The sequence below is a fragment of the Pyxicephalus adspersus genome, chromosome 10, assembly GCF_032062135.1.
Source record: "Pyxicephalus adspersus chromosome 10, UCB_Pads_2.0, whole genome shotgun sequence".
Lineage (NCBI taxonomy): Eukaryota > Metazoa > Chordata > Amphibia > Anura > Pyxicephalidae > Pyxicephalus > Pyxicephalus adspersus.
In genome coordinates this window covers 59,641,181-59,653,577 of record NC_092867.1, presented here as the reverse complement: position 1 = coordinate 59,653,577, position 12,397 = coordinate 59,641,181, and the positions used below count along the sequence as shown (strand labels likewise).

The 12,397-nt window shown below is 39.7% G+C and overlaps 1 protein-coding gene across 1 annotated transcript; it reads right to left on the bottom strand.

Moving 5' to 3' along the window:
- Positions 1–176: 176 nt before the first annotated feature.
- Positions 177–5,907, bottom strand: LOC140338911 (uncharacterized). Its single transcript, XM_072423228.1, has 5 exons — positions 5,283–5,907; positions 3,677–3,804; positions 2,447–2,566; positions 2,194–2,332; positions 177–1,671 (listed from the first exon to the last, which is right to left on the bottom strand). The coding sequence occupies exons 1-5, from the start codon at positions 5,905–5,907 to the stop codon at positions 776–778; spliced, it is 1,908 nt and encodes a 635-aa protein (XP_072279329.1). The 3' UTR covers positions 177–775.
- Between the last annotated feature and the right edge of the window lie 6,490 nt (positions 5,908–12,397).

Genomic DNA, 12,397 nt, shown 5'->3' with positions numbered 1-12,397 from the left:
CACTACATTCCCCAACAGCTCTCCCCCACCATCCACACTACATTCCCCAACAGCTCTCCCCCACCATCCACACTACATTCTCCAGCAGCTCTCCTCCACCATCCACACTACATTCTCTGACAGTTCTCCCATACAGCTCCCCCCCTTACTCATATGATACACACAGATGACAGATATCATGAAATACGTTTTTATTATTTCACACATTGTGTAAAATTACACTTTTTTTGTTTGGTGCATTAAAGTTCTCAATAGTTTCAACAAGAGAAGCTTTCTAGAGATTTTGTAGTGTGTTGGTAACATATGAAAGTAGTTTCCTATTTATTAATGTTTCTGCATTAAACTATTGCAATCTCTGCAGGTCTACAACCATCACACCATGCATGTAAAAAACTCAGTATATTAATCATTCCCTCACCCGTTGTACAATGAAGAGCATTGTTCATCACATAACACCCTTGTGGTTTCAAAACTTTCCAGGTTTGCTGATATATCTCTTAATATGCACTGAATTTGCATATATGCCACACCCATAATAACAAGTCCCTCCCCCTTGTGGATTATTTTGTATCATGCAGAATGCAAAAAAGGATTTTGCAAGGAAGAGAAACAGTACCCTACAATATAGATCTCACCACTGCAACTGCTACAAAATAAAGAATTCCAACAGTTGCCCTGCCAGTCTTCATCTATATTCACCTTTACTATCATTCACATTCACCAGCTCTACCTGTTTACTGCCACTAGATCGCTGACAATCACTTTAGAAATATAATTATGTTTCCTTTATGTGTGAGACATTTTCTGTTCTCTGACTAGTGTGAGTTCTCTGATGACTTAAAAGATTTCTTTTCTCGTAAAAAGATTTCCCACACTCTGTACAAGAATAGGGGCGCTCGCCTGTGTGTCGTCTCTGGTGCACACGTAGCTTTGCCCTTTCAGAGAAACATTTGCCGCAGTCAGAACATGGGAAAGGACGCTCGCCCGTGTGAGTTTTCTGGTGTCTTCGAAGCTTTTCTTTATAATTGAAACATTTCCCACATTCTGAGCATAAAAATGGATATTCACCCGTATGAACTCTTTGGTGTATTCGAAGTTCTGCTTTACGGGGGTAACTTTTCCCACACTCTGAACAGGAATAGGGACGTTCACCTGTGTGAATTCTCTGGTGTGTAATAAGGTGTGCTTTATGTTTAAAACATTTCCCACACTCAGAGCATAGGTAAGGACGCTCATCAGTGTGATTCCTCTGGTGTCTAAGAAGGTCTCCATTGTGAACAAAACTTTTTGTGCACTGTGAACATTGAAAAGGACGCTCACCGCTGTGACTTCTCTGATGTCTAATAAGGTTTCTGTTTTCACTAAACGATTTTCCACACACCGAACACAATAACGAATTCTCTGGTGCCTGATCTACAGCATGGTATATAAAGAATTTCTTGGAATTAGACGGCACTATTGGTCTATCTGCACTGTGAGGTCTTAGATGGAGATCTGGAGTAACAGTATGTGATTGGCCAGAAGATTCCTTAGAATTAGAAGAATCATTTGATGTACCCAAACTAGATGGTGGTGTAATAGAATTTCCTTTTGGAGAAGATTGTGGGATGGTATTAACAGCTGGAGCTGCAATGAGATGTCCCTCTAAGATATTCCAGGCATTGTGTTGATCTGTGGAGAGAATTTATATATCAATGTTATCAGTATTGTCCATGTCTTGTCATTGTATTCAGGAGTCACATACGTTGTCTGACACTCAACACTCTGACATGGGATTAGGAGCAACCCAAACACTAAAATATGAATACAAACTAGACAAAGGAGACACCCAAATCACACGGGGACACAGTGACTGGAGATGGACCTTTCATATGGTGTACAGTATCTCCACCTCATTTATTGGGGACATGACGTTATATTGAGGAATGGAGATGGACCTTTCATATGGTGTACAGTATCTCCTCCTCATTTGTTGGGACATGACGTTATATTGAGGTGAGGAATGGAGATGGACCTTTCATATGGTGTACAGTATCTCCTCCTCATTTGTTGGTGACATGATGTTATATTGAGGAATGGAGATGGACCTTTTTATATGGTGTACAGTATCTCCTCCTCAAACGTTATATTGGGGAATGGACACGTTTAAAGATTAGTGTTTTGTGTGTGCGGTGGATTTAGTTTATTACTTACTTTTCTCCATGTGTAGAGAAGATACCTCCTGTTTACTTTTCACATTTATCCCCACCTGCTTCATAGACTGCTGATCTCCCCTCACAAATATTTGTTCTTCTTCTTTAATTACAATTTGGATATCTTTTAGTTCTTCACCCTACAACCCCAAAAATATAACATCTGGAAAAGTAACTGCCAAGAATATGGGAATATGTAGACGAATGCCTTCCCATAGCAATATTTTGATTTCTTCATAACCAGTCTCATCTACCTGATAATTCTTCGTATGGTGCTGATCTTCCGGTGAGGAATTCCTAGGTTGAAGAGCACCCCCCTCCTCCACAGTCTCCTCTTCATCTTTATATTCAACTTTAATGACTTTAAGTTCACCCTAAATTCCAAAATACGAAAGAACCACTAGAATAAATAGGTGGATGTCATATCTTAGAATACATTTAGGAGACATGGTGTCCATTATGTCATAGTGCTGAAATATAACAACCCGGACACAGCTGTATGGAAGTAGGATAAATGTCTCTATATTAGGATGTATCCCCATTTGCTTTCCATCGCCAGTTCCTTCATGCAACTACCGCAAAGGCACTTCTAACTACTGATCAGTGATTTGGAAGGCCATTTTTTCAACTGACGACCAACCCAAGGGTAACCTTACTCCAACAAACCAATAATGTAAGGGAAAACGTCAGTTATAACTGGTGTAAGGTACAAATCTCCTGAAGCAGCCTGAAGCAAGGTAAGCAACTACGCTGTGCATATAAAATGGACTACAAGTCCCAGACCAGCTATATTTCTGATCTGTGACACTTGGTCTATGTATCAGCCCTGCCCATAATGAGGGGTTCCCCCCACTCATCTACCAGTTTTGTATACTATATCGTAAGGAAAGGAATGGAAACGAAACAGAACCCCTAAAATGCACTTCTAACAACTGAAACGGAAGAAGCCACCAGGCCATCTACCAATTCCAGATTAAAACCATTTTTTATTCACACGGTTGTGCTATGGGCTGAACAATTCCATCTGTTATATTCCAGTGTACAATTGTCAGTAGTTTGAGCAGGTCTATCCTTTATGTTAGGCCCCTTTAATGGTAAAACATCCCACACTCTCAGCCAATAAATGGTTCCGCTCATGTGTGAGCTCTCTGGTGATAAAGCAGACTTCTTTTTTCGAAAAATTATTTCCCGCAATCTAGACATGAAAAAGGACGCTGGCCTGTGTGTCTTCTCTGGTGTGTACACAGTTTTTCCTTTTCAATGAAACCTTTCCCAAAATCAGAGCATGAAAACGGTCGCTCGTTTGTGTGAATTCTGCATACTGAGCAGGAAAATAAAGTCTTACCTATAAGGACACCTTTATTCTTTAAAGAAAATTCCTTGAGATTAGATAAAATGGTTGATTTATCATTATAGTGGATATTTGAGGTCAGAGATTGTAGCTGATCATAAGATTGCTCAAGATTGGAGGGATCCAATGATGCCTCCAAATTATGAGGTTTAAGACGCGTGTTATAAATAGTAGATTTTTCTTCTGGAGCAGATTGCGTGATGTCGTTATAATCTAGAGATATAAATTGTCTCTCTGAAACATTCCAGACATAGAGTCCATCTGTAGAGAAAACTTATGCATTAATGTTATCAGTATTCTTCATGTCTAGTATTCAGTAGTCACATATGTTGTCTGACACCCAACACTCAGAGCTCTGACATGGAACTGAGAGCAACCAGAACACCAAAATATGAATACAAACCATACATACAGGATACAGGAGACACCCAAAGAACACGGGGCACAGTGACCGGTGGTGTACAGTATCTCATTTGTTGAGGACATGACGTTATATTGAGGAATGGAGATGGACCTTTCATATGGTGTACAGTATCTCCTCCTCATTTGTTGCTGGATCCATCTGTAGGAAACACACACACTGACTGAATACATTGTCTCTATGTGTTTATCAGATGATGGGGGATCTATCCTCCGTACTGCTCTCTCCTTTACAATAAAGTCTCCTCTTACCCGGTGATGTGAGGGTCTTGTGGTCCTCCATCATGACGTCCTTGTACAGTCACCATGCCATAATAATGACATCGCCATTCAGCAGCTCAATGATCTTCTTGGTGATATCCTGAGATGGGGTCACTGTGATGGGTGACAATGGCTCACCAGAGTTTTTAGTTTATTATCCTGTGTAAAAAAAAGATTATTTAATTAACTACAAATGTTGTAGGATCGCCTTTTCTGTTTAGCATTTCCTATATCTTTTTTGTATATTTATGTATTTTCTTTTATTTTTGTGTAATATCGGCATAGGAAGTGAAGATGATTTGATGATATGATGAACACCTTACGGGTTAAGCTCATTTCATTTGCTTTGTACCCTAAACAAGACTCAGGGCTATGTAAACAGATAAGTATGTGTACAAAATCATGTCAGATAGACATGTCCAGGATCAAAGAACACCATGCAGACTATTGTAAATAAAATACATCACACAAGGATGGGCATTGTGGGGGAATACTGGGTGTGAATATAAAATATTAGCCTATTACCTGTTTTGCCAGTTCCAGCAATGTCACCTCCCACCCAGGATTTCCTTTCTATAAGTGACATCACTTCCTCTTTGTCCATTACCTCTCTTCCTGTCTGTTAATTCCGCAAACAATAAGTCAAAGCACCAGCTTGTGTTGAATATAAATCCTGCGGACTACTTTTGGATTTATTCATTGTGCTATTGTTACATAACTGTGCAAAGATAATTTAATAAAAAAAGGCAGAAAAAAAAATAAAAACAATGATAACAATTTTTTAAATTTTGATGCCAAAACATAAATACAAACTGAAAATAGAACCTTAAATCATAATTTCTGTATATTTACCAATTCTTAATAAGTCACACAGACAATAGAATTCCAAGGAATAAAAATTAAAAATTTTGGTAAATATTTGTAATAGTGGAGATAAAAAATCATAAAAAAACAAATGATGTGTTGTGATGTGCTCCTAGGAAGAACTTCATTTTCCATTATATAAATATGTACAAAATTATTCAAACTGTAGAATTTCTTCCTGAATTAACATCAGCTGGGATGTAATTTCTGATGTCTAATGAGATTTCCTTTAAACCTAAAACATTTTCCACACACAGAACATGAAAAAAGCCCCTTTCCCGTATGAAGTTTTTGGTGTCCAACAAGGCTTCCTTTCCTAGTGAAACTTTTTCCACAGTCTAAACATGTAAAAGGGCGCTCGCCGGTGTGAATTCTTTGGTGTTCAGTAAGTACTTCTTTCCGAGCAAAACTTTTATCACACTCTGAACATGCAAAAGGTCGCTCCCCCGTGTGACTTTTCTGATGTGTTAGGAGGTGTCCTTTTTGCATAAAAGCTTTCCCGCAGTCTGAACAGGAATAAGGACGCTCCCCTGAGTGGTTTCTCTGGTGTATGATAAGTTTTTCTTTTTCAGTGAAACATTTCCCACAATCGGAACATGAAAAAGGGTATTCTCCTGTGTGAATTCTCTGATGTGCGAGAAGGGCACTTTTCTGTATATAACATTTTCCACACTCGGAACAGGAAAAAAGGCCCTCACCAGTGTGGCTTTTCTGGTGTAGAAGCAGGTGGGCTTTGTGAACAAAGCATTTCCCACACTCTGAGCACGAAAAAGGACGTTCACCAGTGTGAATTCTCTCCTTCTCATTTGTTGGGGACATGACGTTATATTGAGGAATGGAGATGGACCTTTCATATGGTGTACAGTATCTCCTCCTCATTTGTCGGGGACATGATGTTATATTGAGGAAGCAAGATGAACCATTCATAGGACAAATGGCAACTCCTCCTCATTTGTTTGATACATGACATTATATTGAGGGTTGGAGACGGAACTTTCATATGGTGTACAGTATTTCTTCTCATATGCTGGTAAAACTGATCATGGTGTGGGTACATTGATGACATACTAATTGCCAGGGTTTAAAATACTTTTTACATTTTTCCTTAAGTTAATGAAAACAAAAACGTGTGTTGCATGCAAATGGTTCTTGGTATAATGTTTCTATAACAGCAATTATTTTGTAGTAAACTGGGTTAAACTTAATAAGGGCAGACTTTTTTAATCCTGATCATTTACTTTTTTTATACCCCTATACTGTGAGTAAAAAAAAAATGAATTGTTTCTACATTTAGTGTTTTTTACTTACTTGTGTTGATATAAAGAGAACTTTTCTCAGGTTTACTTTTCATAATCATCTCCCCATCCTCTGCAGACTGCAGATCTCTGCTCACCAATTTCTCTTCTTCCTCTATAACTTTAACCTTGATGTCTTTTAGTCCTTCGACCTAAACCCCAAAGATGATGAAATTCATTTTATAAAAAGTAACAAAAGATTACATACAAAGTCTTTTCATAGTTGAGTATATTTTTTAGGTCTTATCTTCCAGATAATGGAGAGGCCTGAAATATTCCTGTGTGGAATTCCTGGGAATTCCGAGAACAGGGACATCTCTTTTGTGGTTTTATTGGGCCCTCAGCATTACCTACCTGGTGATGGATCTCCTGATCTTCCTGTGGTGAACCTTGGGAATACAGAGGACAGGCGCTTCTGCCTAATGGGATTTCATTACTGGATCCATCTATAGGAAACACACACACACTGACTGAATACATTCATGGTGATGTGAGGAACTGCTGATTCTCCTTCAAGGGCCTTCTAGAGCAGTGGTCGCCAACCTTGTCCCATGCACCACTAAAATCACAGACCACACATGCGCGGGGAGCCGGGTGTCACTGAAACAGGAGAAACCTCCCCCAGAGTGATGTCATTATGACATAATTGCAGATCAATGGGAGTGGGCGGGTTGTGTTCAGGGACACAGCCCGCCCACTTACCCAAGCCTGGAAATTGTACGGGGTATGTAGTCCCGCGGATCTGGCCGGTGCGTTCCACCAGCGGAGTCCTTCTTCTGACCCAGCTCGGGGGTGCACCGGCCAGAGCCCCGGACCACCAGCTGGCGACCGCTGTTTTAGAGAACATTTTACCCAACGGTGTGAAGGTCCACAAATCCTCAACCATCATTCCACATACCAAGGCAGTTTATTTACTTTTCATTACTCACCTGAGCTGCTATCCAGAGATGGTTCCTCTTGTTTGATTGTTGTTTGATTGTCACCATAATCTATCACACACACCTCCTCTTCCTCCTCCTTAACCTCAATGTTTATATCCATATGATCTTCACACTGAATCAACAAAATGATAGAAAATCCTGAAAATGTAAGTAGCAATATGCTAAGACTACATAAAAAGTATATTGTCATACAGTGTGGATTTACTTAGCATTCTACCCATATACCTGATCATATGGAGAGGGAAGATGCGTGTGGAATCCTGGGAATACAGAGGGTTAGAAGACCTCTTGACATGTTTCGTAGTCCTAGGGCATTGACTGATTTTGTGCAGCTCTCCATGGCTGGCGGAGTTGGCCCTAGAGCTTGTGTGAGACATGGTGCAATGGTTTTCACCAAAGAACCTAGCCTTTGTGCATGGACTAAAGGACTACATTACTACAACCGGTGGCTCTGGGTGTACAGTGGGATAAATGTCTCTATATTGGGATGTATAAGGCTCTGGGTGTACAAATGGATAAATGGTTCTCATTGTAGGGCTTATCTATGTACACTATACCATACACAATGTAACATATAGTTACAAAATGCACAAGTGTGTCTATGAGCAACTGGGGTAAAGAAAAGATATCACAGTAAAAGACTACAATGGATATGACTGAGAAGGAATGGGGTTACTGGGTGTAAATAAAGAAAAGAAACCTTTTTACCTCTGCTTCCAGTTTCTGCAATTTTTCTTCTCCAGTTCCTCCTTTCCCACCTTTTCCCTGGAAATTCTTATTTATATGTGACATCACTTCCTTTCTATCTTGACATCACTTCCTTTCTATCTTGACATCACTTCCTCTCATGGCCTTAGGTGATCGCCATCTTGTGTTAAATATGAGCACTGCAGGCAAGTTATGTTTTATCATTCTGCTTGTTCTGTTACCTTATTATGTTATATTTATAGATATAATATACCAGATTAAAGATAAAAATAATTTTATTAAAAAGTTAAAACTTTAGAAACAAAAATAAAGATTGACATTAGAATATAATGTTTGTACAGTATATACATTTTTACATTCATCACAACTGAACTATTTTATGATCAAACAGGGATTATACCACAAATAATAAATAAAATAAAATACTATATTAGTTTCCCAATTTTTTATATCTCGTCACCTGAACATTGATGTACAAAACCATACTGATTTATTCAAACTGTGTAAATGGAATCATAGGTTTGTCAATAGCATTAGCGAGTGTGTGTCCTCTGATGTCTATTAAGACTTCCTTTAAACCTAAAACATTTCCCACATTCTGAACATGAAAATAGGCCCTCATGAGTATTAATTTTCTGATGGCCTCAAGGCATACTTTCCTAGTAGAGCACTTACTGTACTCGGAACAAGTAAAAGGGCGTTCCCTGGTGTGAATTCTTTGGTGTTCAATCAGTACTGCTTTTTGAAAGAAACATTTCCCACACTCTGAATATGAAAAGGGACGTTCACCTGTGTGGCTTCTCTGGTGGGCAGCAAGACCTCCTTCCTAGAAAAGGCAGCACAGTGGCTCAGAGGTTACGACCCCGGCCTTTACTGGGTCCCAGGGTCAAATCTCGGCCAGGACACTATCTGCATGGAGTTTGCAGGTTCTCCCTGTGTTTGTGTGGGCTTCGGTTTCTTCCCACATCCCAAAAACATGCACTTAGGTTAATTGGCTTCCTCCCAAAATTGACCTTAGACTGTATTAAAGACATATGACTATAGAAGGCACATTGTGAACTCCTTTGAGCTAGTCACATGACTTTGTACAGTGTGTGTACAACTGTGTAATTTTCCACAAGAAAAGGGCAATTCCCTTGTATGAATTCTCTGGTGTGTCATGAGTACGATTTTCTGGGTAAAACATTTCCCACATTCCAAACATGGAAAAGTTCGCTTGCCTGTGTGAGTTTTGTGTGTTCTCTAATAAGTATGCAAAACATTTACCGCACTCTGAACTTGAATAAGGGCGTTCGCCTGTGTGTATTCTTTGATGTAAAAGAAAATATCCTTTTAAGGGGAAACATTTCCCACACACGGAACATGACCTCCACCTTGAGTCATGAATTACAGAAGACTGCTTGATATTAGATGGATCTGATGGTGTCTCTTTATTGTGGGATCTTATCTGGAGATCTGGAGTAACAAGATTCCTCAGGATTTGAGGGATCCATTGATGTCTCCAAATGGTGAGGGATGGATGGGACTTGTGGTGTCACCATCTTCTATTGGACAATCTGGAGATACAACAAGATGTCTATCCTAGATATCAATATTTCCAATATGGTGTCTATCTGTCGGGAAGTAAATGGGAAATACATGTTATAAATATGTTATCTCAAATCTTCCATGGAGGACTCATATATATATTTGAATGTAACTCTCTGACATGGAATTGGGAGAAATGAAGATAAACCCGACCAAAGATCCAGATCTCCCAAACCTCACTGGGCCTGATTTAGGAAAGCTCTCCAAGGCTGGAGAGAATAAACTTTCGGAAGTGAAGCTGGGTGATCCAGAAAACATGGAAAGGATTTTTAAAAATAATTTGCTAGCAAACATTTTCATTCCAGGTTTGTTGGATCACCCAGCTTCACTGATGAAAGTGTATTCTCTCCAACCTTGGAGAGCTTTCCTAAATCAGGGCCAATGTCTGAGCACTTCTATTTTGCTTTCATTGTGGAAATGGAGGGTTTCTACCCTAATCTTGGAAATATTAAGTGTTAATTACTTATCATCAGTCACATGTCTTACATTGTCCCACGCTTTCTGCCTGCAAAATGTCTCTCGGTGTGTGAAACTCTTACAATAGTTGCACCATTGTGCCTTCCTTTTATATGACTTGCTTGGGCATGCTTTAGCTTTATAGCCCTTTTGATCACAATTGTAGCAGACAAGAATAATGTCTTTCTTCCTTGCTGTTGTAACACGGGTACTTGTCATTACATAAGACATTACACAATAGGAGGGGGATATGTAGTGGTGGGAAGTAGTGATGGTTTCAGAGGACGGGTAGGCAAGTTTAAAAAAATGGGTTTTGAGGGGGGGATGATGATGAGTTCTGTTTTATCCAGGTTGAGTTTCAGGAATCGGTCAGACATCCATGATCAGACATCTATTTTATCTCTAAAGTAGGTGGCAATGTCTTGGGCAGAGAAGGTTGTTGTGGAGGGATTTACAAATTATTGATCATTCTTCCAACCCACCTCATCCCAATTTACAGAACATTCCTCAGGCCCACTTTATCCCCTGCTCACAGATCATTCCTTGGACCCTACTCATTCCAACTCACAGATTTTTCCTCCAACCCAGCTCATTCCCTGCTCACAGAATATAGCTCTGAACCACTTCATCCTAACTCACAGATCATTCCACCGACCCACCTTATCCTAACTCACAAATTATTCCTCCAACACACTTCATCCAAACTCACAGATTATATCTTCAACCCAACCCATCCCCAACTCACTGATCATTCCTCCGACCCTTCTCATCCCAATTCACAGATCATTCCTCTGACCCACCTCACATCCTGCTTACAGATTATACCTCTGATTTACCCTGCCTGGTACTGACATTTGACTCATGTAAAGCCAGGGTAAAGTCTGCCTGTTTTTGGTATAATTGGCAGACCATACTGCCTGGAAAGAGACTTGCTGCTGGTAAAAGTGACCTGTGCTTGGAGTTATCCAATAGGCGGATACAGAATATGTTTGGGTGGTGAATGTATCATTCTCTATCATTATTATGTGTGTCAGGTTCCTATAGAGGTGTCGGGATTTCACATATAATTCCCCAAGAAGGAATATTTAGAATGGGAAGTTCTCTACAAGGACCCCATGATGGTGAATCAGCCGCCTCTTACGTCATCCGGTAAGAGAAGACTTTATTGTAAAGGAGAGAGCAGTACGGAGGGTCCACTTAGATCCCCCATCATCTGATAAACACATAGAGACAATGTATTCAGTCAGTGTGTGTGTTTCCTACAGATGGATCCAGTAATGGGAACCCACCAGAGAGATGTCCCCGTCCTCTGTATTCCCGGGTTTCCACACAGGAAGATCAGGAGATCCCTCACCATCATCTGGTAGTTGGGTAGAAATATAAAGTGATGTCATACTTTCTGTTGTAAAAATGCCCTATTGCTTTAGGATGACGAACAGATGTATGTTAAAGTTGAGGTTAAAGTGGAATAAAATTTTTTTTTTCTTGTTTTCCCTTGTGCGGAAAACCTGGTGCGTCTTATAGTCCGGAGCGTCTTATGGTCCGAAAAATACGGTGAGTGTTTTTTATGTTTTTAGCAACCCCGAGTATGACTCGGGATTACCGCTTTTTGCATGGTAAATCCACCCTGAGTCACACTCGGGAATACCGCTAGGGGGGTTAAGTTAGGTTTTCTAAGTGTTCATGCTGAAAACCTTAAACCTGCCTGAGTTCCCTTTATCTAGATCAGTTCTCAGTTTTTTAATATGATGGAACTCTTTAATTAAACAACTTTCAGGTCTTAGGGTACCCCTGTTATAATTACTGTATTTACAGCTCACAGTACATGGTAGTCAATGGGAAGAATGTCTCTTACTTGCTGTCAAGAAGAATGCCACCCTTATAGATACCTAAAAAGATCATTGGAGTCACTTAAACTGACCTAAGAGGTACAAACTGCTCATTGTTCAAGGTACTCCTAGCAACCTCTGGAGGAACCCCAGTTGAGAAACACATTTTCAGGTGTTGTGTGTTAAACATCAGCCTAATATATTTGTGGAGCTTTAGAAACCACACAAACTTTACAAAGTCATCCACGATGGATACTTTAAAATGTGTGTTATCATTGAAGACCCATAGAATGTGTGATGATCACCTCTACACAAGCTCTGGAGTTCCATCATCCAGCCAGATGTAGGTAGCATAACAGTAGTGTAAGTTCTCCTTAGTTCTGTCTGGACTGTGTATCTCTGTTTTATGTATTGGAATAACATCAATAGAATGAATGACATATACTCATTATGTATTGGAATATTTGTAATGAAAAAAATCATTAGAATTAGT